General features: G+C 39.3%; 1 protein-coding gene across 1 annotated transcript in view; it reads right to left on the reverse strand.

Annotated features, from left to right (window-relative positions):
* Positions 1-27,821, reverse strand: part of nbas (NBAS subunit of NRZ tethering complex) — a 313,145-nt gene that overhangs the window by 69,390 nt on the left and 215,934 nt on the right. Inside the window, exons 47-49 of the mRNA XM_041805537.1 lie at positions 23,958-24,148; positions 20,281-20,370; positions 18,356-18,539 (exon numbers count right to left, since the gene is read on the reverse strand). Coding sequence (XP_041661471.1) covers positions 18,356-18,539; positions 20,281-20,370; positions 23,958-24,148 — 465 coding nt within the window. The remainder of the gene's footprint in view (positions 1-18,355; positions 18,540-20,280; positions 20,371-23,957; positions 24,149-27,821) is intronic.

The raw sequence follows: 27,821 nt of genomic DNA on the forward strand, positions 1-27,821 counted from the left end.
TCCTCTCTCTCGGTCTTCTTTTTTTTTTTTGACTGAATCATCAGTGATCCCACCAAGATGATAAAGTGTTCTGCTCTTCTCTCCTGGCTCCAAGTTAAAACTGGAGCATAAATAAAGTTTCTTGAAAGAAGCCCTGGGGGGATAGATAAAAGCTGCCAAAACAAGTAGAATTATTGCTGAGGTTTGGCTATCATGACAATGGCCCCCCTGACCTCTTGTATTAGGAGTGTAGCTATAAGATAGCTCACTCAACCCCATCACATTTATTATTTATCTACTCGGAAAGAGACTCCTCTCTCTCTCTTCTTGTATAAGCCTCTTCTTGCTCATTCACTTTCATCAGACAAATCTTCCTCACCCAGACTCTCTTCTTCATATAGAACTTCACCTCTGCAAAGCTCAGTCATTTTTTTGACTGAAATCCTAAGTGGGACAGTTCCTAAAGTTACTGTCTAGTTTTCAACTTTTTTAGTGTTGAATTAAGACGACCCGTCCACCCATTTGTCAATATAAAATAAATGAGTGTGTTTTGTGCACCAGTGGAGCAGAGTGGCACTGGTCAACAGCAGCAGAAACAGTGCATTCCATCATCTGATGGCACTCCCACTTATGTTTCTGTTTGTTTTCCTGTCAAATCAAACAAATGCTGTAGTTACAATGAAATGTTTGCCAGCCATCTGTGCAGTTCTTTTGTCTTCTCTCCCTGGGGCCAGAGCTTATCTTGCACAATGGTTTTACATTCTTTAAATGATACTTAAAAACAGTGTTGAAGCGCCTGAGTTTAGGGCTCAGATTTGGACTCAAGATAACCAGATCCTTTCCATCTAAGAGAAGATGGAGAGGACTTGAAGTTATTGAGGGAATAACAATGTGTTTTTTGTTTTGTCAGGTTGTGGTATGAGATCCTAATAATTTATTTATTCAGTTTTGAGCAAAGGCTCACACATTCACAGCTTATTCACATGCTGTCTTGTCATGCTGTTGTTGTGATGCAGGAATTGCATTTATATCAATATGTATTAGCCAGTGTCATGAAATTTAGAATCCTGAATAAAGAGTGGATGGGTTGCAGATATTTTGAGTTTGATGGACAATCACAGTGATCCAACCGCAACAGAAACCATCTGTGGGTCTCTACAGTAACGGAGGCACAATATGCATTTTAGCACAGTGCTATATCGTTAATCATTTTTTAAGTTTGTTTTCTACACATCCAAAAGTTCCCACACAGTCACTCCAGACTCATACCATGAAAAAGTGATCTTAATACATCCTGAACTCTATCAGAGCTGTATTCAAAACTTTACTCTAGATGCTGTTTCTTTAAGGGTTTTTTATGGGCTCACTGGTGGGTCTCCTCTCTCCTTCCAAGTGTTAACAGTTAAGAATAGTTTTTAGTTTTGCTGCTTAAATGTTCCACAATATTTGCTACAATAACATTAATACACACAATGAATAACTTGGAATTGCTGTAAACAGCTTCTTGACATTTCTACATCAATACAATAAAATAATTATTAAAAAATCAACTGGAAAACTTGAACTTATCAACATAATGTATAGAAGCAAATCAATCCTTTTCAGTTATCTTAAACCAAGGTACAGTATAAACATGGAGACAGACTCACCCTTGAGGACTCAGACTCAGACACTTTGGCCTGGTCCACATTTAGGTGAGGGTTTTTCTTGGTAGAGGTTTATCTGTGTGCTTTGACCTTTCATAAACACAAAAATGGCGTTCTAGGTCACTGAAAACGCACCTTTTTGAAAACTCCTTCCAGGGTGAACATTTTTAGAAACGCTGCCTACAGCGTCTTCATCTAGACAAGGAAAACAGAGATTTGGGCTCGATTCAGACCCAGTTTGTTTTTGATGGGACAGCTTTGAAAATGAAATGGTCATTGCAGAGGATGGTGGGAAAATTTCCACACATCAAAGACATCATTGCCATCTGTAAGTGAGCTATACTTGACTCAATTCAGACTGTGGATTTGGTGAATCTGACTACAACACTGGCTTAAAGTTTGAATAAACAACAGGTTGAGTGGGGTGTGATCACAATACCAGGAGTGTAAATGCCTTAGGGCATGAACACACATGAATGGTCACACAAACTTAATGAATGCGTGCACAATCTTGGAGAATCACACACCAATGCACATGGCATATTTTTCCAAGAAGTCCAGATCTATGCATGTGTATGTGTCTGTGTGCAGTACCTTCCTGTCCCATTGATCCGTGTCCAGAAATGTGGGTATTCTCTAATTTTCTGCTTAATTGGTGCATACAGAATGAGAATCAACATTCTATCTTTCTAAAATAGATTCACAAAGGTGGAGTGAGAAACTATGAGACTGACATAGAGACGAAGAGAAGAATATGGAGAAGAGTCAAGATGTAAAAGAAAAAAGCATGTTTCTTCCAAAGACAAGAAATTAAAGCTTCAAAAGGCAGAATAAAAAGAAATGAGAATGTCCTGGGGAAGTCTAGGTTTGGATTAACGTGCTTGGTCCGCAGGCTGCGGAGCTTCAGACTGTAGGGCTGACAGAGTGCAACACAAACAGCCTGTTCCGTTCAGCTCACTTCATCCATATCAGATAGACTGCACTCTGCAAGGCCAAACAGCATGGCAACAACACAATGTGTTACAGCAAATGATCTGTGACATTGACAGGAGGAAGGGGGAGAGAGGGGCTTGTAGCATGAATCAGCTTTCACTGCCGATGAGTTTAGATAAAGGCTGCTCATGCACATGCACGCATACATGTTGGGGGGACAATGCAGGACTGAAGACCAAGGAGCAATGGCTAACCTTACCATCTGATACTGATAGTTCTGCCACTGGATTAATCTACAACTACAGCAGACATGTCTTAACAATGATACACATGTAGTATTACACCCATATTCATGCTTGTAGATGCCACTTCTTTGTCTGCAAAATGCCACACACAAATGAGCCCAAATACATTGTTATTAGTGACATAAAGGCCAAACGTGCAATATACACACAAGCAGACAAAACAGACTCTCCCATCTTGACAGTGCTGACATTTGGACGGCCTGCTGTTATACCTAATCATTCAAAATTAAGTCACAAAATCCATCCCTGGCTTCACCTCTCATGCCCTTCCTTCCTCCCTCATCCCCACTACCTAAATGTCAGCATTTCAATTGGGCTCATTAATACCTTCCTTTTTAGGTGTCTCTGTGTGTTAGCAGACCTGAGTGCTGTGTTGGGATGATGTGGGAGGGAAAAGGATGAGTATGCTGTGGCCTGTTCACTTTTTTGCTTTAATATCATCCCTGCTTTTCTGATCAATCATTTTTTTCATCCTCTTCCTCTATTTTTCTCTGTTTCTAATCCAATTCATCACTGCAGGATGTGAGTGTGAGGCAGCTGCTTTGAATCATCCAGGGGCCTCTCTTTTGACATGGCCTGGCCTGACCCAGTCTGGCCTACTCAGGGTCAAACAACATCCATCATAATAGCATCCCAGGCTACATTTTGCTCCTAGTTGTATGAATTCTTGTAGAAAAACCTACCGCTGTTCTTATATGAGGATGTATGGATAATTTCACATAGAGGCAGGCAGGAGGGAAGGAGAAGTCTGGCAAAGTCGATGTGAAATCAAAGATCCACACAGACTGTGAGGATCTGAGGATTTCTTGAGGTGTGTGCTCAAGCCAATGAGGCAAGAATAAGGGATTACACAGTAAGTAAATCAGATCTATGGGAATGCACAATACATCCTTGAAACACAGCCAGAGACAGCCACGTTATCAGGGAATTGGGAAAAAAGAGAGCATTAGAACCTATACCCTTTGAGCCAAATCAGCTGTGACAATCAAAGATACTGTACCATGAATTCAAATTAAGTTAGGAAACAGTAATGGAAATGTGGGCAATTATTTAAGAATAAACAGTAAGACCATGATTCTAATTGAAGATGATGGCAAAAGTATTATGGTATATCTACAGAATCAATGGGGAGTCTTATCATTAAAGCTGAACCAAGAGAAGCAAAAATCAATATCTATAATACATATCATAACAGTATCAGCCCTCCTTTACTCACTACTTCCTCAGGGTTTCAACTTAGTGCAGCCATGATATGCAGCCCTGGTAGGTTTAGGTCTTATTCTTTAAGTACTGTGACCCAAAGAAAGTCTTTTATTTTGTAGGGAACTTCTCCTTAAATTGTAGTTTTGCATTGCAATTTGAACTTTGACATTGCAATTTAACCATGCAAGGACAGAAAAACATGCATGCAATATGTTTGAGCATCTGAGTGTAACATTAAACAGGCTTAAGGATGTATTGAGGGACACCGAGTCATTGCTCAGTGGTATGTTTGAAAAGGACGTATCTGATATCTGCTATAGGCAGTTTAATTCTAGAGTACATAGTTTTAATACTGTATTCCTTGGCATCATTTTTCATCAAATTGACATTGACAAGTGATCCTGGAGAAAGAGTTGTGGGGCTGCCCAAACATGTTCCCACAAATGTCATGGTTTGGGGACTTAAACAATTGTTTTTAAACAACATTACTACGTCAGCAAATGTAGATAAATTAGCTTCAACAACATGATCTTAGTAAAAAAAAAAATAGCCTAAGCTAATTCGGCTACGAAGATTAAGTAGATATGTGGCTTACATGGCTGTTTTGTGAGCTTAGCTTTAACTCTGTTAGCTTTAGCTAAAGCTAACATAGCTAAGCTAGCTATGTAACTGACATTTCAACATAAGCCAAGTAGCTAAGTTAGCTTTTGCAGCATGAGCTTAGCAAACATAACTAAAGCTAACAGCTATGTATATAACGTAGATACGTAGCTTACAAAGCTGCTTTGGGAGCTTAGCTTTAGCTATGTTAGCTATGTTGTCTACGTAGCTTACGCAGGTAACAGAGCTACATAAGCCAGGTTTGCATTTAGGGATGGGAACAATTAATCGAAGATCGATTAATTGGTCATTAAGAATTTGGTCGATCACGGGGAATTTAGTCGATCTGATGTTGGCATTTAATAAAACGACTAAACACGTCTTACTCTGCACTGCACAGCAATATCTATTGTCATGACATTGTGAGTGGGTTTTAACAAAAGCAATGAGACATCTTACCCATCAGGGGGCGATTTAACTTAAGGAGAGAGGGAGAGGGCAAACAGAAGAAGTACTCGAGCAGTGTAATGCATTATCTCAATTTGCCTAAACACAAAATAGAGAGAGTGAAGCGAAGCGTGGTGTGGGACTATTTCAGTTTAGAGAATCATTGAGAAACACACTCATTAGTTACCAGTTTTTGTTATATAGGGAAATGTTATATATATCTGAGTTTCCGTTAGCCAGCATTGGCCAGTAAAAAGGGCAGAAGTCCGGCAGATAAAAATATAACCGGTCAAAATGTCTGGCAGAAAACATGCAAATGACCAGATAAGTAAATACTGAATGCTTGCAGATTATATTTTGTGTAACCTAGAAGATATGTTGTGAGAATGCATTAATATAAACTAAAAATGGCCTGATCTTACTACATCTACTGTCCTGCGGTGCTGGGGTTGTTTATCTCCTCAGACGACAAGCACATGGTTGATTATGTATGCACGATGACATAAAACCCAAACCTTCTCTCTAAGCATGCGCAGTACCGCTGGGACTGTGCTGGAAAAGTTTGACCAGAGCGTTCTCATAAAGCAGAATTCTAATCTAAGTGAGGTTTTCCTAGTTAACCAAGGGCTTAATATCATCAGCGGTATGGAGGGATTTTATGTCATCGCTGCAAGTGATGAAGAGGCTGAAACAAAGGGAACTGTATAGCTGAGTGTCTGAAACACCGATGCAGCAGCAGAGAGAGAGAGGCCTACACCGAGAAGAATAGTGGACTTTGATAAACTACCTATGACCAATTCTCAGATAAAGTTGGATTGTAGTCAACACAGAATCACATCGTGCAGAACGGCATGGACCGCTTGGAGCTGATAACAAAGGCTCTGTCTCTCTTCAACGTAGCTGGTTGTTAATGCTGGCTAATTAGCAGAAGTAGTCTACAATATGACGTTAATGAGAGGAGGACTGGACCGGACTATCTGCTGTGGAGCTTTTGTCTTTTTGAGACTAGTCCAAATAAACCAGGATGGTTGGATTTACAGATTTAGCAGAGGTTACAGTTAACTATATCATCATGAGGACTGAAATTAGAAGCTGACGGTAAGACTCATTTTTCATTTGAAATGTAGAGTTCTAACGCAGTGTCCAGTTGACAGAGCACTTTTTTCTGTGTTTGGATGCTTCGTTGTTGTCACTGGAGGATGGTATTTGGCTGTTGTAACCTGCTAAGTTATGATGGCATTGGCGGCCGATGTGCTAACGGTGGTTATGTGAAGCTAACTGTTGTTGTTTATGAGTTTAATGTGGGCGTATATTGTGTAACTGACTGCGTGTGTAAGGAAAAGCTTGCAGCTTTCATTTTGATACTTTAAACCACTTACACAAAGAAAAATAAGAGAAAGTCTGTGTGCAGCCATTACTAGGGTTTTAAGCATGTGTACGTGTCTACCAGTTTGTAATAACAGGGTAATAATTACTCAGGTTTACTGTTGGCTTGGTTTCTACTGTCTCGGTTTTGGGTCAGGTCTGGAAATAAAAATGTGTCCTCAGTCCCGTTTAGCGCAGACTTGTATGTATCTGTGTACCATAGAATATCAGATTTATGCGTTTTGCTGCTGTTAATGCAGCAAAACAATATTAAAGCAAATGTCCGATAGTTGTTCTAAATGGTCGGAATTCTTGAGGACTGCCGGTCATTTTGACAGAGGGAAAAAAAAGTCTAGTGGAAACACTTTGTTATACATACGCCCATGTATGTATGTTTTCATACATACATAACGATTAATCAGTTAATTGATCATTAACATTAACGATGCTGGAGTTGGCAGGTTTCTTCCAAACGCCCATCCCTATTTGCATTGTTAAAATGTTTTCATGGAGAACAAGCTTTTTCCTTGAAGCAGACTGTTTACTTTGTTTAAAAGTTTTGTAATGAGTTTTTGCTGGCCAGGTTCTTAACTTTCAACTTTTGGTATCCTAACCGCTACCTTAACCCTTACCCAAACCCTACACAGACATTTGATCCAAATTTACTTTTAAAGTTTAAGCAGTGTGTTCCTGTTCTGAGATATGGCATCTCAGATGGACAGTCTGTGAGAGAGGCCATCAGAGATGTCTGCAGCCAGACCCCCCTCAAAAAAGTAACGTCCTTTTGCTGCCCAAACAGCTAGAAGAACATGTTACTTATTGGATGTGGGCATATAATGCTTTTTAGACGCCGGTGCTAAATAAATACCCTTGGCAAATGCTCCACAGTCTTTGTAGGGCAGATTTTCAATTTCAACAAAAAGATCTTTAAATATCAATGTAAACATCCTTTGAATAATTTTATGAAGAGTGAAACAGCATTTTCCATAGAGTTTCATTTACTGAATGGGCTAATGCTACAATAGCAGAATGCTAAAACTGAAAACGTGACCCTGAACATGACTTTCGACTTAATGAGATGTTGAAAACGGAGAGCATTCTCATTCATTTTTTGATGTGTTTATTATGCCACTTTAATGACAAACTTAATAAAGAGGTATTTGTGTGGACAGATTTTGTATGCTCTATGATCACTGTGTGTGAACTGAGAGATACGTCTTCTTTCATCAGTCTCTTCTTCAGAGTTTCTCTGTTTGTAAATGCCCTTGAGGTGAATATCCTCATTTAAAAGTCTCAGGCATTTGTCTTACATAGGCTATTTTGAATTTACACGTTTTTCTTACTTTTACTGCTCCTAGATACACACTGAATGTAATTATTGTCCAAAAAGCATACCAGCTTAATGTCAACACTATTCCTTCTGCTGTCCACTGTGAGTCCACCATGGTCCAATACAATGCTGTGCACAGTTTTTACTAATGCTGAATTCACAGAAAAAGAGCTCCATCTTGTTAAACTTTCTATAAAATTTCAATCAAGTGTCTCACATAGAGGTTTTTGTGCCAACAACACTTTTAATTGATGTTTTTGAAATAATTGGGCACTGAATGTCCTCCGTTTTCAACAGCTGCTTATCCCTGGACTGTTTCCAACACCACTCCAAAACTAAGAGTGTTCAGTTGCTATTAAAACCACTTTGGCCTGATCACAGGAGGCTTTTAAGGTAAGCAAAACCTTGTTTCTGCAGAAGAAAAAAACATCTACAACATTCAAATCTGAATTTACTTGGGGAAGACTTTGATTAAATTTCCCCAATAGGAGAAAAAAAATAGCTTTTTGTGAACTTTAAGTCCAGTACCAGGCATGGTGTACCTCAAGATTCTATCCTTATACCAATCCTGTTTTTAGAAATACTCCCATCAGGCAGCATTATTATACATGACACAGTTTTTAATGTATGTTACACTGATGATACACCATTGTACATTTTTGTTAAGCCCACTGACCATTATGCTGACTTCCTTACAGGATAGCAAAGTAAATGTTAATAGAAAAGTTGATTTGATACACTTTTGTCCAAAAATGCTTTTTTTGGCTTCATACTTATTGATCAATTAGCAAATTATTATTGAATGGTACTTAAAACTGTAGATGAGCCAGACTTAGCTCAACATTCAGCTTTAAAACCAAAGTAAACAGATCTGACTCTGACACATTGTTCAGGTTTTAGCCTTAAGGGCTAAATTTAAGGTTCTTTTAATTACCCAGAGGACACTAGGTGGTCTGTCTCCTTAGTAAATCATGCATCTTTCATCCTGGTGTGACCCAGCTCACACTTTTGAATGCTCTGACAGAGACCTTTTTGATCTGTTTCAGGTTCTTGGCTAAAGACTAAAGGGGACAGAGCTATTAGACAAAGAGCCCTGGGCTATTAAACTACAGTCCTGAGGGAATACTGCAGGTTGAGTCAGTGGCTGCTTTTAAATCTTACCTTAAAATAAACTTTGATTGTTGAGCTTTCCTTGATTTCAAAAGTGTTGTAGTTTGTAATATGTCATTGACCTTTTAGAATGTGTGTTGATTAATAAATTGATTGTTTTAAGTGTTTTTGTGTTTGATACCATCATGTCTGTTGTTCTTTGCTTGTCAGTGCTATGTCAAGCCGTTTGTACACAGAGATACTGCTATATCAATAGTTGCTTAGCATCTTTTTTTGCCCCCCTAAGTGTGGACTGTAGCCCTCTGGTAGGCCTCAAAACCACTGCAGGTGTGCAGCAAGAGGCCAAATAGGTCAAATAAAAACTATAGATATAGTTTTAAAATTGAAATCACATTCCATCACAAACTACTGGATTGCATGCTCATACAGGTGCATCTCAAAAAATTACACCTGAGCAGTGCCACAGGCTGATCACCTCCATGCCAAGCCGCATTGGTGCAGTAATTCATGCAAAAGGAGGCCCAACCAAGTATTGAAGGCATAGAAATCAACATACTTTTCAGAAGCCTGACATTTCTGTTTAAAACATCCTTTTTAATTGATCCTATGTAATATTCTAATTTTTTTGAAACACTGAATTTTGGGTTTTCTTATCTGTAAGTCATAATCATCAACATTTAAGAAATAAAGGCCTGAAATATTTCACTCTTTGTTTAACAAGTCTATATAATATATGGGTTTTACTTTCAGAAAAAAATGACAAAAAATATCAAACTTTTTCATGATATTCTAATTTTTTGAGATGCACCTGTATTTTTGAGAAATGTCCCAGTACTAACAAAACAAAGCCATAAAAATTAACTTACCACTGACAATTTGTTTTTTCTAATTTACCAAACTGCTGTTATTTTTTAATTGGTGTTAAAGTAACTGGTGACCCTCAGTTAAACTGACCTCTACTCTTCTTGCTTCCTGGTTGTTAAAATTCATCAGTGCCTTCAGAGATATCAATGTTTGACAAAGAGTTTACAAAGTCACAAAGTAAAGAAATGTATTTAAAAAAGAAAATATAGATGACTTTGTAGATGCCTGATAAAACAATACAAACACTGGTGGCTTGTAATTACCTCTGCCAAGGAGGTTATGTGATCTGCTGGGTTTGTTAGTTTTTTAGTTTGTTGTTTGTTAGCAACATAACTCAAAAAGTTATGGATGGATTTTGATGAAATTTTCAGGACACGTCAGAAATGGCATAAGGAAGAACTGATGATTCGATTTTGGGAGTGATCAGGGTCACCGTCTGGATCCAGGAATTTTTTTAATGATTCTTTACTATTGGGAGATAGGGCTGGGCTGCCTTGGTGGAGGTCTGCGCTCTTTTCTAGTTTGTACTTGTGACTCTACAAATCCTCTCCTAGAAACTTAAATGTCTCTGAAGGTACTGTCTAACAACTATAACTGGTAGAAAGAGGCTAAGCAGGATGTTAAGGGTTATTTTGATTGTAAGGGTTCTGAAAAGGCAAGCCCGCCTTTCTTATGGAATGTCACCAGTTAATTCAGCACCACCTAAACTGTGACACCACAACATATCTTTATCTCTTTAACGTGTCGGGATTGCACTGTGAGGTAATTTTCAAATTGAATCTCTCTATTTATGAAATGATAATAGAGATGTAAATACATTGCAACTCATGTTGGTTGGTTGGTTGGTTGGTTGGTTGGTTGGTTGGATGGATGGATGGATGGATGGATGGATGGATGGATGGATGGATGGATGTTTGGATAGATGCATGGATAAATGTATGTTTCGATGGATAAATGTATGTTTGGGTTGATGGATGGATAGATTGATGGAAAGGTGAGTTGACTTTACTGATCCCAAACTTGGAAACTGTGGTGTTACAAAAGCTAGTTATCAATAGGTAAAGCTGCAAGAGAATAAAAACACTGTACATAAGCATGAAAAACTATTTAGTAAAAAGTGCAAATATATTTACAAGCAGTAAGTTATCTAACAATACTAATAAAATGTCTGCTGCTGTAGCCCATCTGCTTCAAGGTTCCACGTGTTATGTATTCAGAGATGGTATTCTGTGTGCCATAGTTGTAACAAGTGGTTATTTAAGTTACTGTTGCCTTTCCATCATCTCAAACCAGTCTGCCTATTCTCCTCTGACCTCTGACATCAACAAGGCATTTTTGTCCACACAGCTGCCACTCACTGGATATTTTCCCGTTTTACACCATTCTCTGTAAACCCTAGAGATGTTTTGAGTGAAAATCCATTAGATCAGCATTTTCTGAAATACTCAGACCAGCCCGTCTGGCACCAACAACCATGCCTCATTCATAGTAACTTAAATCCCCTTTCTTCCTCATTCTGATGCTCAGTTTGAACTTGCAAAAGACACAGATTATAGTAGCTACTATAACAGGCTGCCACTTTGCACAGCGCTGGAAATGTTGTGGTTGTGTAAGGGCTTTGGTGGGCCCATGAAATTTTCAGGTTTCAAACTGGGCCTCAGCATTCCAAGATTTGGGATAGAACTTTATTTCAGTTTCTTTACTCTGTTTTCATCTCAGCCAGGGGCTCTCAAACTTTTGAGCCAATGACCCCCCTAAATAAAGGTGCCAGAATTTGGGACCCCCACTGTACCTGAAGATAGCTGATGCATAGTTGAGCACAGTTGTGCAAAGCAGGAAAACAAGTAAGGTTAGATGGAAATTTTAAGAATTGGTATTTTCAAAACAAAAGGAGTTATTATGCTGTGATGACTGCTGTTGTGTTTCTCTATATGACCTTATTTAGTGTATGTTGTTAATGTCATGGACCATGGACTCATAACATGACCTAATAGTAATAAATCTGTAGTATATCAGCATAAATTTGGTAAGTCATGAAACCTTTTGAGACTGTAAAATTAAATAAGCTTCTTTCTGCCTGTCCCCTCCAAATCATTACTTTTGTGCAACTGCTTTAAAACCTCCCCTTCTCTCAAAAGTTAGTTATTATTCAAAGTCTGTATTCTTTCAGAAGCTTCAACTAATTACTTGCTTTTTAGCCCCACTGCCTGCTTGCAAGAAAAAAAAAGATGAATACGGAGCAAGCCCAGCCTAATGTCTGGTATTTATCAGTGCCAATTAACCAGGCCAATTTGTAGCCCACTGAAATGGACAAATAACAGCAACTTTGATCCTGAATAATTATCTGATCAATGAAAAACTTTAAAAAGACAAACTGTAGTTTCATCTGTCTCCTCATCAGTGAACTCTTTCATTTCATGCTTTGAATTGCCTTCCTAAAAACTTTATAATTTGCAATGTTCTGCCCTAAATAGCCACGAAAGTGAAATTACAACATTAATGGAGATGCTTTGAGTGGAGTTTGAACTTAGCACATCAGAGCCAGGGTACTGAACTGGTAAAGATTACATCTTTCTGTGCATTTGTCTCATGAATATATAAACGCATACTGTTGCATATAATCTTTTGTACAATTAGGAGTAGAGTTGTGAGTGTAGTGTGTGGTGTGCGTCAGTGTATACAGCTACTAAGCAGCTGCCTTTGATCGCTAGCAACGACACTAATCAGGCACCTTTGTGGAAGCAGTAAACAGACGGCAGCGGAAAAGAAAAGATAAGAGGAACTTAAACATACTACTGGTACCAGTTTCACTCACAATCCGGGGCTTGACAGCATAGTTGTCATGGAAATCACAGCAGGCGAGCTGTTTCTGTGTTTGTTTATGAGTGAGAATCTGTGTGCTCTGCAAAGGAGGGCTGAGTAAGCAGTGCAAGATGGATACAGTCATTTTTATGTGTGTGGTTTTGTGTTGGTGTGGCAGCCAGTGGGACCTAGTTCGATGGGAGTTGTGCTGATTAGTTAAGGGACCATGAGGACAGAAGGGGAACAACACCAACTTCTTTCCTTACTTCTCCCCCTCCTCCCTGTCATCTCTGACTTTTTTCAAACAGTGCACCACTTCTCTTCCACTTCTTGGACTTCCTTTTCCATTTCTGGTTCCACACCAGCGTGATGAGGTCAGTCCAGGGCACTGTCATGTCTCTGGTGAGGCACCGGGGCAGCAGAATGCTGCCACAAGTGCCAGCGATGCGTATGGGTGGTACAGACCAAGCCAACATCATGACTGTGTCATAGCTTTCAGAGAAAAGAACAGTGTTGCTCCGATTAGGAGGAAAAATGTGACGAATTAAAGACTGAGAGTGCCTGTGCTTGAATGTTTATTTTATGCCTTTCATATTTGTGTCAGTATGGATGAGGATATAAAAAAAAGAAGACCAATCAAAGTTAAATAAGACATTTGGATAAAAAAAAAGTCTGCATATTTCCAGTTAGTTGCCTGGAGGAGAGCTGAGAGAAAGTGGCACTTCATCTGAAACGAGACTTGCTCTTAATCTTTTACAAGATTAATTAACTGATCTCTTGGATGCACACTCCCTTAAGAGCACACATGTATGCCCGCCTCTGTATGCGTCTGTGCGTTTTGTCAGAGCCTGCCAAATGTCAGGAGTGAACCCAATTAGTTAAAGACTTGGGCCCACACCTGTCTACCTGAGCTGACAATGGCCCACGGCTGCTTGCATACATTTACACATTAATTAACCAGTTCAGGCCATTAATTAGCCAGTCAGGAAATGGAGTGACTTGTCAGTCTGTGATAGGTTGAACCAAGAGGCGGGATGAAAGAGCCACATATAAATAGAAATATGTGCAAAATATTTATCTAACCCCTGAGAAACAGCCTTAGCTAAGTAAGGCTGATAAACTTATATATATATATATATATATAAATAATGGTTCAAACATTAACACCAGAAATATTCAGAGGCACCCAATATTGGGTCACATCTTCTTTACAAACGTGAAAAATTTTAAGCAAACTCCCACACAATGCCTAAATTGCACAAGAATGCTGGAAATTTGGAGTAGAAAAATGTCACTGATGGTAATGAGAAATGTCTTTTTCATATGTAATGATGCCACCAGGATGGAGATAATCAGCGTACATAGGCTTGTGCAGTTTTTATCAACACTGTCATGACCTGAAGCTTGTATGTATGGAGCCCGGGCCCAAGGCTGCTCATAAGGGAAGAAAAAGTGAAAAGACTCTCTAGGGCCCAGCTATATAATGGGGTCCATGGAGGTTGGCAAGATCAATAACGATCAATAAGTTGTGGTACTTTAAAAAAAAGACAAGAAAAAGGAGGTGCATTTGACCCCAATAATGACCTGTTAGCACAGCCACCCATAATGGAGTTAAAGGGATACTTCAACATTTTGGCAAATTCACCGATTGCCATAATTCCTATAGTTTTAGTAAAAGGTTGTTACCTTCAGTTGTTGGTGCAAGCTATTTTTAGATCGGCGCTGCTGAGTTCAGACCTGCTGTGCCAACTCAATGTAAGCAGACGGTATTCTGGCTTTCCCTCATCAAACTCATCAAATACACAATCCAACAACTCCAAAACGCTCTCGTGGACAAGTTGTGACCTGTACATTCAAGGACGTCAAGTTCTCAAATGTATATCAAACTAAAAAACTCACTAAATATCCCACATATCTGCATTTTGAGTACATTTCAGCTCATAAACTCACCAGGAGACTGCCATGTTTTCATCCGCGTCACGGAGTATGACGTCACGTTTCCACAGCACTCCTCTCCCTTACTGAGCAGTAACCGTTTTTCAGATGTTTTTTTCTGCTTGAAGCTGTTGCTGACAAGAGTTTGCTGCGTGTTGGTTTAGTCTCCCCACTGTCAAAGTTCTGTCATTCCTACAAAGTTTTACCTCAATAAACCTCTGTCAAATGACTACATTGAGCATATAGTGGAAGCATGCCGGGAGCTTTTCAAAATAAAAGTATTATGTACATAGAACGGAGTTTCTCCAAAGAAATGCTAAAGCAGACTTTTACTTTGAAAGGTGCAAACTGGAAGTCCATTCGTATTGTGTTTATTTTTACCTGGACCATGAGGAAACAGAGAGCCTCATAAAGAAGAGAAGTTCGGGGAACAACTTTATTAAACAGATGCATTTTAGCTCGTGGCCTTCAACTGGTTCATCAAGAAACAGATTTCAAACATTTTCTACCTGTGTGGACGTACATAGTTGCTACAACAAGGTAAATGTGGCTCTGCATTTATCATTTTCCTGTCTAGATAGACAGATAACTGCTCGTGGTGAAAATATAATATAGAAGAGACCTCTAATTTTAGAATTCTCCGTGCATGAGACGTGCTGCATTTCTGAGATGCAGCCCTAACACTGGCTGCCAGTCTGAAACAGGTTACTGCATAGGATCACCGTGGAACTGTGACGTCACGGCGTCAGGGAGGATCAAACGGGACCAAAACATGGCGGTTTCCTGGTGAATTTATAAACTCAAATGACTCAAAATGCAGATATCTTGTGAGTTTTTTAGTTCAATATGTATATGAGAGATACAAATATCTATCAAACAAGATGAACTTGTCTGATCATGCAGGGTTCCTTTTAACAAAATCCATGTTGTCTTCTGCCATAATTTCACCGGCCTCTTGTTGCTGCTTGCTTACATCACGACTCCGCCGCACCAGAAAGTACTGCCCCTCAATGCTGATTGGTCCTGTCACTTTCTAAACGGGCCCAAATGGTTCAGACGGAAGCTTTGCAAGATGAATTGGCCAGTGAGAAACAGGGAAACGGAGCGTATCCATCTGCTTTGCAAGGTTAAAGAATTGGTCAAAATGTTTGTTAAAAAGTTGTAAACATGGGCCGAAACTGTGAGGAAAGCGGCCTAAAAGTGTCATAAATAAGTAATTTGAACATCAGAACCCAATAATAGTTTGACATTCTTTTTAGCTCCAAAATGAGGTGACTACTAGCCAGACTGCTAGCACCATTGCTACAGATCCAACACAAATGAACTAATATCATCAATAAGTCATAACTTGGGCAGGTCATTTGCTGGGTTCTGCAGGGGTCCAGCAACTTCTGTGTGCTGACCTGCCTGTTAGTCAACCTTTTTTAGTCAGCTTCAAAGTTGATCTGAGCCTGGCTTTGGAGGAGAATTCCATATTTGGGGATAGCATTAATGTCACTAATATATGTATTGTAGAGATGCCTATATTTACAAATTATTTAGCAGATACTGATATTGATACCAATATTTAAATGTTGTTCAGACTTTAAAACTCATGATTTAAAGTTTTAGGCTAAACAAATAAACTAATATCAGTAACATAAAAATAGTCTAAAGTTTAAGGAAAGGGGATGAACAAAGAATAAGACTTTAGATAACTTATGTCCGATGGTCCTTCCTAAAATTCCACTAACTTATTTGTTCGATTAGTTGATACACCCATAACATAGTGCACCTCTAATGCACTGATACTATTGAATCAGATCAGGGGGGCCCTTTAAGTGAGTCTATGACGGGCCCAGTAATCTCTGAGGGGAAGCCTGCCTAGGCTTGTTAAAGTTGGCGATGCTGTTTGGGCAGTGATGGAGATGTGGTAGGGTGAGTAAGGTAAAGAATGTGTCTGTGTTGGTATGACAGATGGTAGGAGCAAACGTTGAGCAGGATGGCTCTGGATTGAATTCACTTTCCTCCTCCTGGAGGTGTCATGGGACTAATTAGACAAACACCTGAAAAAAGAGGTCCACACTTGACAACACCAGTGATGTCCTGGCTCTTGATGCCAATCCGTTTCCATAGTTGAGATAGAGGAGGTGTCATTGACATTTTCACTACCTTGCATTTATGGGGCCTGGGTAAGTTAAAGGTGGCAATACAGTGGCAACTAAGGGCCATGCGGTAGGTTAGGTAACTTATCAGTCACACATAGAGGCATAATTGAGACTGGGGGACTCTCCATTGAGCACAAATCTTTTCATTAAGGCAGAAGTCCCCTGTGTTTATTTCAGACTCCTGCTGTGTAAAGATGAAACCAAAATAGCCCTGTGATTGTTGCTGGGAATTTTGAGCCAGCACAGCTTGGATTAGCTGGAAGAGCCCCAATATTAATGCCATGTAGCGCACAAAAACAGTGATTTAACTCGCTGATTAACCATCAAAAGATTCCTCAGGTCAGTACAGTCCATATCAAAAACGATTTTTGTAATGATTTAAAGCAGACACTCAGTTTTGGAAAGGTCAATGACTGTTGTGTTAATTTTAATTACAATTCCCCCTTAACATTTCTCCTCTACTCTGCTGATAAGGTGAACACACTGCTGCAGGGGCCACGTTTGTCAAGAGAGCGGTCAGTCGTGACATTTCATATGTTTTAATAGCAAAACAAAGGAACTTTTCAGAAAGAAGGACTTGAGAACACATTAGAGTTATATTGTCTAGCCATCATGGCAGAACAGGGGTTTGGAATAAAAAATTTAGTGTTGTATCTTGATTTTATGTTATGATTTATGCCCCATTTGTTATCACAGAGGAGTCGGTGTAAATGACCTACATTGCAGAAAAGTCAGTTGAGAAAGCTCTTTGACTCACAGCAGCTTTGGGTTAAAATTTTGACTGTTCTCTAAAAACTGCAGTTCTTTTTGATACTTTCCATCATTAAAATTTAATATTGTATTGTTTTAAAAAGTATCAAAGTAGAAAAAACATTTCACAACTTTATTAGAAACAAACTGAAGAAAAAACATATTTATGAAACACATGTATGTCATACTCCATCAAATCCAGATGCTCTGCCATTCTGAATCAGATTTTTCATTATCAAAAATGTAATAACTCTAAAGTGGTTCTATAAATACACACATTTTTGGAAAGGTCTCCAACAGTTCTGACAAGTGAGACACATTTAAAAACGGTGTAATGAGCATTCATGAAAAGGGGTGAGTGAATCATATAAACAAATATTGATGTCTTTCAGAAAGATTCAAATCGAAAAAAAAAAAACAAGGTATTTTTCAAATTGAAACACCCCCTGGTGATTCATGGGTCATATAAAGTGCAAGCTTGCTAGCTGTTCTCAGTGTTACCATCAGCTTTGGTAACAACACACATTAACTCCACCTTATTTTTCTTTTCAGCAGTGGACCATCTTTCTAAAGCTCAGAAACCGATAATGTCAGATAATGGGGATGTATATGTCAACATACCCATGTTTCACAATGGGATAAGTGGGTCATTTATCCAACCTCTTAGCGTCTTCACAACGCCATTTCTACCCTGTTCTCCTTCCACTTATCTCCCCTCTCTCCGCCCATCAATTTCAAGCACCTTTAAAAATGTAACACTGAGCCTTTAATGTTATGACCTTGGAGAAAAGAAAAGAAAAAATAACCCAAAGCCTCCTTCACATCAAGTATTAGTGTTCTGTTTTTAGAGCTCCTGGGATTAAAGTTTCTCAAGTGATGAGGTAAGGGTTGATGAGTCACGTCTGCGTGCATAAGCAACAGCATCTTTGTGTGTGTTACCTCTCTGTCCTTGAGGACAGCCTGAGTTCTGTAGAGCAGCAGAAGTCGAACGTCGCTGTCTTGCAGGCTGAAGTTACTCTCCAGGATCTGCAGCACGTTGATCCGAGGCCGCACTGGCAGAGAGGCGTCTCCGCAGAATGGATGCAGCCAGGCCAGGAGGTCGTCTGAAGTCACGGCGTTGTCGCTGAGGGAGGAGGGTGAGGAGGACAGCGGGCAGACAAGCCAGGTGAGGCAGAGACAAAGAGACATGGGAGGTGAGTTAAGAGTGTACAAGTTTACCTCAAAGAGCAGTCACAATAAAGTCAAGGATTTTTTGGAGAGGCTGAGAAATAAAAGGACTTGAATGAGTTTTATCATCAGCAATCACAGAAAGATCTTTTAGGCTTGTACAAAATACATTTTATTTGAAGAAAGTTTGCAGTTTCTCCTGAATTTTACAATCTCTTTCAAAACTGATTTACTAATTAAACAACTATTCAAATTAAGGTGGTCAAAAAAACACCTTCAGACAAATTTTTTGTCCAAAGCTCCTGCATGCAAAAGAAAGAGAGCGCTCCCTTAATTGCACAAATAGATTAGCAATGTGCCTGTACAATTCTGACAGTACGCAAGAGTTAGCTTTGAATTTTTGGTAATTAAAACTAAGAGACAATCTAATATTGTGACCTTAGGACTTGTTTTATTTTGCAGTGTTTTAAAAACAAGTATCAGCATCTCTCTTTGTTGTTTTCTTTCTGTTTTTATTGTTACATGCCTCTCTTTTTAATCAAAAACTGATCACAGATTTTGAATGCCCAATGAAAACTACATTACATTTTAGTCTAGTTATAGTTATCTTGATGAAAACGAAACTTAGTTTTTGTCAGTTTTAGTCATCAAAGATCTATTTAGTCTTTGTCAAGGCTGTCGACAAACATTTTTAGTCATAGTTTTAGTCGACAAAATTAACACTGCATTGAATTGCATCTTATTGTGATGTATGTGGCCGTAGATGTGAATGTGAGCGTGTCTGGTTGTCTGTCTCTATGTCAGCCCTGCGACTGACTGGCGACCAGTCCAGGGTGTACCCCGCCTCTCGCCCAATGACAGCTGGGATAGGCTCCATTTTATTTGTCACTAGGGTGTCTTTAAAGGAAGGTTTTGCTTTCAGTTGTCCTTTGAAGTATTCTTGTATCTATGTATTTCACTGTTCCTTGTGTCTGAGCTTGTGTGATTGTATTTTAGAATATCTGGCAGAGATGCAAATCTCCCTCAGGAGACAATAAAGTTGAAGTCGTAGTTGAATATGCAGCTTGTGTCTATAGCTTTTGTGTTTTTGGAATATTTAAATATTATGGATTTCAGCTCCTTGAACATACATCTGAGGTTTATTCCAATTTTTAATACTGAATGTGGTATTATTATCCACTTTAGCTAAAATCAGGGTAAAACATTTCATCAACTTTTCCTGTGTTTGAAAGAACACAATATCCACTGTGAAAATAGTCTATAGATATATTGAAAACAAGTGTTAGCTGCTGTGCTAATCAATACAGCTCAGGGAAATAAACTCAGCTGACACTGCTTTGGGAACCACTCCACAGACACACAGATTAGGAGTCATTTTGTCACTGATGCAGCATTATTCTTCGATTTTTCCAGCTTTATTGTCACAAAAGAGCTGATGAGTGAAATCAGAAGCTATCTAAATGTTGTCATAGGATAAAATCTAGCAGACATGTCAGCAGGTGCTTGTTGTTGTGCTGTTGTACATTTTTCTGCATTTTTTGCTCGGCAGTTATTTATTTTAGGTTTTGAAAAGAGCTGAAAAACATCTCTGACACCAATTTTTAAGATAAGCATGGTACAAAAGCACAATGCTGGATCATCTCTCTTATCAATGAAGATTTCTTTTACATTTGTTTAAGAGGGTTAAGCCAGCTTACCCAGTCTGGACATTGTTGTGCACGGCTGTCACCATGGCCTCCAGGACCCTGAGGGGTTGTGGGTACTTCATAAGGGCGTCTGGGTCTCCACTGAAAAAACAAACCACACCACCACAGTTATCTTTTATAACCCACTAATTAAAGATAGAACTTTTAAATTACCCCAATATAGCAAGACAAAAAAGTAAAAAAAACTAAATCAAAGGCTTTGTGTTGGTTATAAATGAGTCTGGCAGCGATTAAATGTTTGAAGCAAACGCAGCTTTGTTAATAATTATGAAATTATTTAAAGTCCTGGGGACATGAAGCAACAGAACAAAGTATTTAAACCAACGTTGATGTTTCAAGTTTGCAGGATCTGTGAGCTTGTGGAGAAACAAGTCAAGTAAAAGCAGCTACTCTTTTATTGAATTGTTGGGAATGCTATAGGTGTAATAGCACATAACAGCAGGTGAATTTAAAAGGGTAATGAGTGATATTTCTTCAGAACCATGAGAGAATTTCCTGTTGTGGCAGTGGGCTCTGCTGCAGTGTGTTTGCACTGTATGATGCAGAAGGCGGGCCATTTTTCACAGCGACAGAAAGGGGGAAAAAAAGGGTGATTTCCCCTGACTCAACTCCCTTTTGCTCCTGGGCTTGAGTGCGTTCACACACACATAGAACACGCATATTTCCATCGACATACAAATGATGTGGCAAAAAAAAAAGTGGAAAGACGCAGCATTTTCTTTATTGCATTTGTTTTCTCTTCGGAAGACGCATGAACACAGAGCGGTTATGACAGATACAAAAGATGCCCATTAGTGTGAGGCTCAGGTAAGCCTGCTGTGCCAGACCGAAGGCTTCCAGAGAGGCAAAAAACAGGAGCAGGCTCATTCATATCTGCCAAACGCAATGCTTTGAGAAAACGCTGCAACAACAGACGCACACGGGCACACTGACACACAGTCATACATGAATGAATCAAGGGATGTTCATATGCTGAGAGACACGTTCAAGGGAAAAACATCAGGTAGAGTGCACTGCTTTGCACACATGCATGGACATAGAGTGAGATCTGCAGGGGAACAGCTGTATCAGGCTGCATTAATTATAAGTAGATAATGAATCAAAGCGTGTGGATGCAATTAAGTGTGTGTTGGTGCGTGTGTGTTCATCAGGGATAGAGCTTCAGTGCACATGCACATGCATTTTTGTTCTGTGAGCGTGTAAATGCGGGTACCATTTATCTGCACCATGCGCCATTGAGCAGCCATAAAGAAGCTGGAAATGAGGCAGGAATATAATCAAGGCGATTGGCACTCATTTATCAAGCCAATCAGATGGCACGGTGATATGTGGCCATGTCAGTGAAACCTTGATCTTCAGTTTGTCGGTATTAACACACGAGGTCCTTGGGACGTAAAGGACAAATGATAAAAAACAGAAGACGTGACTCAGAAAATTAGCTTTTATGTAAGCCTTTAAAGGCAGCTTTCTTCACGTTGTTGTCTCTTTTTCACTAAAATGTGTTTTTCCTTGGATTCTAAGTTGTAAAAATATCCATGTTTTTCCCATGGCCATTAAAATATAGCACCTCTGTACACATGTCGGGCTGAATCATCGCTCTCTGCATTCAGTGCAAGGAGCAAGAAGACACCAATAAAAAGCTGTGAGTCCAACTCCCACAGGCAGCAACTGTAGATCCAATTCTACACTTCAGGCATTTGTTTTGACAGTGCTTTTCCCCCCAGCAACATGCCGATCCCAAAGTGGACCTATGTATGGGTGTATTTTCAGATAACAACCGAGAGGGATAGGCAGTAGGAGGTTTGTTTGGGTGGCCTTCAATATTTAAGAACAAACATCATAAAGCTCCTTTTAGAGGTGGATAAAGATAGAGCTCTTGATCCAACTTGTCTGAAAAAAAAATACACATGTAGATGATAATGTAGTTTGACAAAGCGTGAATTTAAAGTAGATTAAAATAAGGGACTACAGAAATAAATGTACTTAACTGACAAGTAGATTTTCTTCATTCCTCCGTTAGTGTTTGTGAAACAGAGTAGTATGTTTAGTGCACAGACCACACTATTATTTTCTCAACCCTATCATGATATTATTTACAGGCTTCTGAATGCCTTAGGGCTTACAGAGGGCCAACATGCATGCAACACCAACAACAGAGGCTGGTGTAGAATTTTAAGTGTTCTGACTCCTGTAGTAGAGGATGGTGTGCTTATGAACAATCTTCTCACAGTTATTAAGCACTTTCAATTTATATCCATTAAAATAGAGAGGGTATCTTTGTTGCAATGTAAAATATTTAATTTTGTTAAAAATACCAGTGTGTTTTTATATTGGTATACAACTGTTGTATGCAGAGCTTTATGAAAGAGTGGCAAAGAGACAGCTAATGTTGAAGAAAACTTGTTAAATCTCGACTAGTGTTTACCAAAAGGCATGTGGGAGACTCAGTGGTCAAGTGGAAGAAAGTTGTTTGGGCTGATGAGAAAATGGTGTTTTGTGGCCATCAGACAAGCTGCTATGTTTGGTGGACACCAAATGCTTCACATGACCATACAACACCCCACTGTGAAGCATGGTGGTGGCATCATGCTGTGGAGATGCTTCTTGGCAGTCAGCCCTGGCAGGCTTGTAAGGTAGAGGGTAAAATGAAAAACAATTCACAGGAAACCCCTGGAGGATGATCTTATTCAGTCTGTAAGAGAACAATGACTTGGGAGAAAACGTATGTTCCAGCAAGACCCTCCACCAGAAGCGTACAGTGAAAGCTATTCAGAAATGGTTTAAACACAACAAGGTGAATGTTCTGGAGTGGCCAAGTCAAAGCCCAGCCCTCAATCCAACGGAGAAATTGTGTCTGAACTCAAAAAGGGATTTTCACACACCTGACAGAGCCTCAACAGTTTTGTAAAGAACAATGGAGTAAAAGTACAGTGTCCAGATGTGCAAGCCTTATTGAGACCTATCCACACACTCAGTGCTGTGATCGCCTCCCTAAATTACTCCTCTCCTCTCCCCATTCCTGTAACACAAACATCTGAGTCCTCCCACCCTATAGCTAACCTCTGGTGGGTGCTTATTTCCATTATTATTATCTTGATTTTTGAATCTACAGAATGAGTGAAAGTTGGCCCTCCCACCTGGCCAACTCAGCTAAAGAGGGAGCGGTGTTCAACAAAGTCACTACACAGAGAAATAAAGCACCTCTGATACACTGTTGTGCACAGACCAGGAGGGAACAGAGAGCAGTGAATAGGGAAAAAAAACTCAAAAGACCTTCATGTTAGGACTAATATTTGCAGTTTCCTAACCTTTATTTGCATCGCCCTAAGTGTGGGTAAACACCTTTAAACAAAAATATAAGAAATCTTTTCTTTAAACAGTGTAATAATTGTTGTAGGAATCTACAGTAGCAACTGAAGCTAATTTTACAAGAAGAACATACTTTATCTCTCTATAATACCCCACTAGTATAATGACTCCCTTGCTCCAGCTGAAGAGTCAGAGCACAGACATGAGTCATATTAATTATCTCATCTAAGTCGAAGGCGTACTCCAACAGAATCATTGGTTAAAAAAATAAAATAAAATTGCTTTGTAACCACTTAAGATGTTAAGATATGCTGCTTGCTAACTTTAAAAATATAACAAAAAAGGAAGAAAAACAGTACCGTAGTGCAGAAACCACTCTTTCGATGGCATCTCTGAGCACAGTCTTGATGGACAGGTCGAGGGGTCCGACAGCCACACAAAGAAGCTCTCCAATGCGCTCCAGAGGCTGTCCATCTGTTGCCATGGTGACTGCTAGCTCATGGATCTTTGACTTCTCAGATCGGGACAGATCATAGAGTTGACTGTAGTCCTGGAAGACAGAAAAAATGCTAGAGTGATGATATTGCATTCCTTTTTGTTTTTTATCTAACAAGAAAAATATTACATGGAAAAATACAGGTCTACGGACTAAAAAGCCCTTTCTTCTCTTTAATTGTAGGACACCATGTCTGTTTTCTTTAACACATTATTCTTCCTGCTGCTTTTCTGAGACTGTCCTGTCAGCTGACTTCTCCATGTATTTCACCACAGTGTTCATTCACAGTTGTCTGGAGTAAGAATCTGATTAGCTGAGAAGTGTCAGATGTACCGATTCAGGACAAATTTGTTGGTATGGGACCGTCTTTGCAGCTATAATTGCTACTGCAAAGGAAAGATAAGCTCCACCATTTAGAACAAGTAGTAATAAAAGCACCAAAGCCTGTGCTGTTAGAAGCACCTTTCAAAATAAACCTAGGTCTGGTTAGGATGGCAGCTGGGTCTGGAGTTCTTAATTTGTTCATTGGACTATAAACATGGCAACACATGGAAGAGTCAAGGCCGGGAATCCTTCACCACAAACACCACCGGCAACAATGGAAGCCCCTACATGTTGACCATCATTCCCAGAGGATGCATCATCATCAGATGATAGCTTATACATTTTGAGACAGCAAAAGAACTGCTTAATAACATGTGTCTCAATGAATCGACTTCCAGAGGCTGACTGTTAGAGCCACCTTCCCATTCAATGGACAAGAAACTGTGGGTAAACCTAGCTGCAGCTACTTTAATGAAAGAGGTGAAAATCAGTGACAAGTTTTGACAAAAGTAGATGCACCATTATGCTCATAACACATAGCTTGGGGAGCATTTTTGTTTTTGTTATTATTCAGGGGAAATCAGTCTTTCAACTTTTAGTCATCAAGTGCCAACTCATAATAGTTTTGTTTTGGATGTTCAAAAGTCTCTCACAAGTCACAAAGGGAAAATGGTATTCAATTCTTTTAGTAAGATACTTCTTTAAAGTGAAAGAACCTATTTTTAATCCAGATCAATCTTCTTTCAGCTTAAATAAAGGGACTTTTGCCACATATGTACATATATACAGCAAAATTTCCAATATGAAATAAATGAGTTTACAATTTCTACTTAAAACTGAAGCTTGTCATTTTCTGACCAGTACAGTCATAGTCATACTTTGTGTGTTCTTTACCCCCTGCGTAGGGATTTATGGGTTTACTGGCTGTCACAGAGAGTTCACAAAGAAAGTAGGTCTGGAACGTAGTAATTCATATGTTGTCTACAAAGACCCAACACCAATAACCTACCAATCATTTCAAATTTCCCGTCTCTCTTCAGCTGTCCATGAATAAAGGCAAAAAAGCCCCCAAAAATCTTTAAACAAAGAAAAAAATGCTTGTCTCTGTATGTCATCCCTGCAACTGACTGATAACACTGTCAAAGGAACTGGCATTCTATGCATTAAGCTTAGCGAAAAAAAGGTTTTCTCTTCTTTTTAAAATATTAACTGGCAGGATACGCCAGCCTGAGCTTTTTTGAAATTCATATGATAAATGCATTCTTGGAAGTCAATATATCATACTTATAAAATATTAACTAGCAGGAAATCAAAGGGGTCAAGCAGGAGAGTGTTTAAGTGACATTTTGGTGGTATAACTGCTTTTTATATGCAATGTTCACTGATGATTTCAGCTGAGAGTCAAGACTGAGTCAATGGTCATCTTTCAGGACAGGTGTACTCTATCTGCCACCAAATGAAGAGGATAGGGGCTGGTTTTTCTGCTGTAAGACATTAAAGATTGAGAGTTATACTGTCAGTTAGACACTTGAGATACAAACCCAGCTCTCAATACTCCTTTTCAATCATTACTGGCGATAATAAGGATGCTCACAGAGAGACTGAAAATACAAGAGGAAGAGAAAAAGCGTCTCCTCTGGTCGTCTGTGTTTGCTGAGAGTTGCTTAATGAGGTGGTTTGGGCATGTAACAGGAATGCCCCTTGGCTGTGTTTTGGGGTTGACATTTATTAGGAGTATGATTTGCAACACCGGAAACGAACCAGATTATTTTTGTAGATGGTGTGATCATGAACTGAGAGGAAATCCAACGCATGAATCTTGGGTGGGGGGGGGGCTGAAGAAATCATTGACATTTAAGAAGTCTGTGTGCCCTTGTGCCACCAGCAACCTTAGCAGACGAAGGCCCTCAATCAATCATTTTATAGATTTTTTTTTTTTTTTTAAAGTCTGGTACCATTAAAAATGGAATTAAAAGTTTCACTGAACAGCTCCCTCCCCATCATTTCATCTCTTTGAGCTGCCCACTAAGTATGATAAATGTACCCAAATTATTTTTCTTTTTAGAAAACATTAGATGAAAATTTGCATGCTACAGTATTACAATAGTGTTTGATTCATTGTAAATGTTAAAAATGATACATAGGGTGGTTTACAGACAGAACTGTGCTAACTTATACACTTTGTTTCCTGGGAAAAAGTGAACCATAGTGCCGTCAAGTTTCATCAGCTATTCTTGTGGACACTGACGCACAATATCTGCAGTGTGTAATTTGCTGTCCTCATGGCAGGTCAAGGGGCCTGTGGTGGATTCCTCTACGATTCCCAGCAGCTGGTCATACACGGCTGATAAATGACCACGGTGTAGCCAAACAGAGGCTACAGGGCTGCTTCCATCCATCTTTTTTCTACCTATCTGCCCTTTGCTGGTTCTTATATCCTTTTTATCTGTCTCCAAGGATAAGATTGCTTCCTGCACCGGTAGAGAGGAAGTTATAATCTAAAGGCTTGAGTGTGTGTGTGTTTGTACCTGTGGCCTTCGCCTACGTAGCTCTGCCAAATGATACTCTATCTTCTTGCTTCAATAGAAGATGGATGCTTTAAATACAAATGAAACATGGTCTGAACAATATATGAAGAGATGTGTTGGTGGCATAAATGACCATTTGTTTGCTGCCTTGGGGTTGCATAGCAACATCCACTTCGCCAAACATCCTCTCTCTCTAGCCCTGTATACATTTTGCACACACAGTCACAGGGAGATGGCAGAGGGTAAGTCAGTGTGACTTTGGTTAATGAGATACAACATGGTGTACATACTGTCTGTACAGCCTTACAGCAGCACTGATTTGAAACATGAACCCTCAGTTTTATATCAGTGTGACCCTAACTGGTATCTATGAGGCTAGGAATGGCTTAGTCAAGCAGGAAAAACACAGGAATACAAATATATACACATATAAACAAATCAAACATAATGAAACATACAAGCAACAACAGAAAAGTATCCACAATCTGTACCTCTATCCAGGGTGATCAGCCAAGGGAACAGGATGACTGTGTGTGTATTTAAGGATGTGTTTGTTATTTATCAACAAGAAACACACATGTCCAGTTACCAGTATAGAGAGGGACAACAGTGTGTAATATTTCATTATTATAAATAATTTCACGCCAGTGTTGAATGTTAAATTTAATTGCTCAGTCATGGCACTATAGAGTCCACTGTTTCTTTCCAGCACCAGTAATCTCAAATAACCAATTAATAAACTCCTCCCACCAACCCCACCAACCAATCCAATTTCTTGCAGCTCAAAAAATGTTTGAAGACTTTGTTAAAATAGCATCAGAAATGTTGATATTTCTGCAGTTTCAGGAACATTATACAGTTGCAAATATAATATA

The sequence above is a fragment of the Cheilinus undulatus genome, linkage group 14 (genome assembly GCF_018320785.1).
Source record: "Cheilinus undulatus linkage group 14, ASM1832078v1, whole genome shotgun sequence".
Classification (NCBI taxonomy): Eukaryota; Metazoa; Chordata; class Actinopteri; order Labriformes; family Labridae; genus Cheilinus; species Cheilinus undulatus.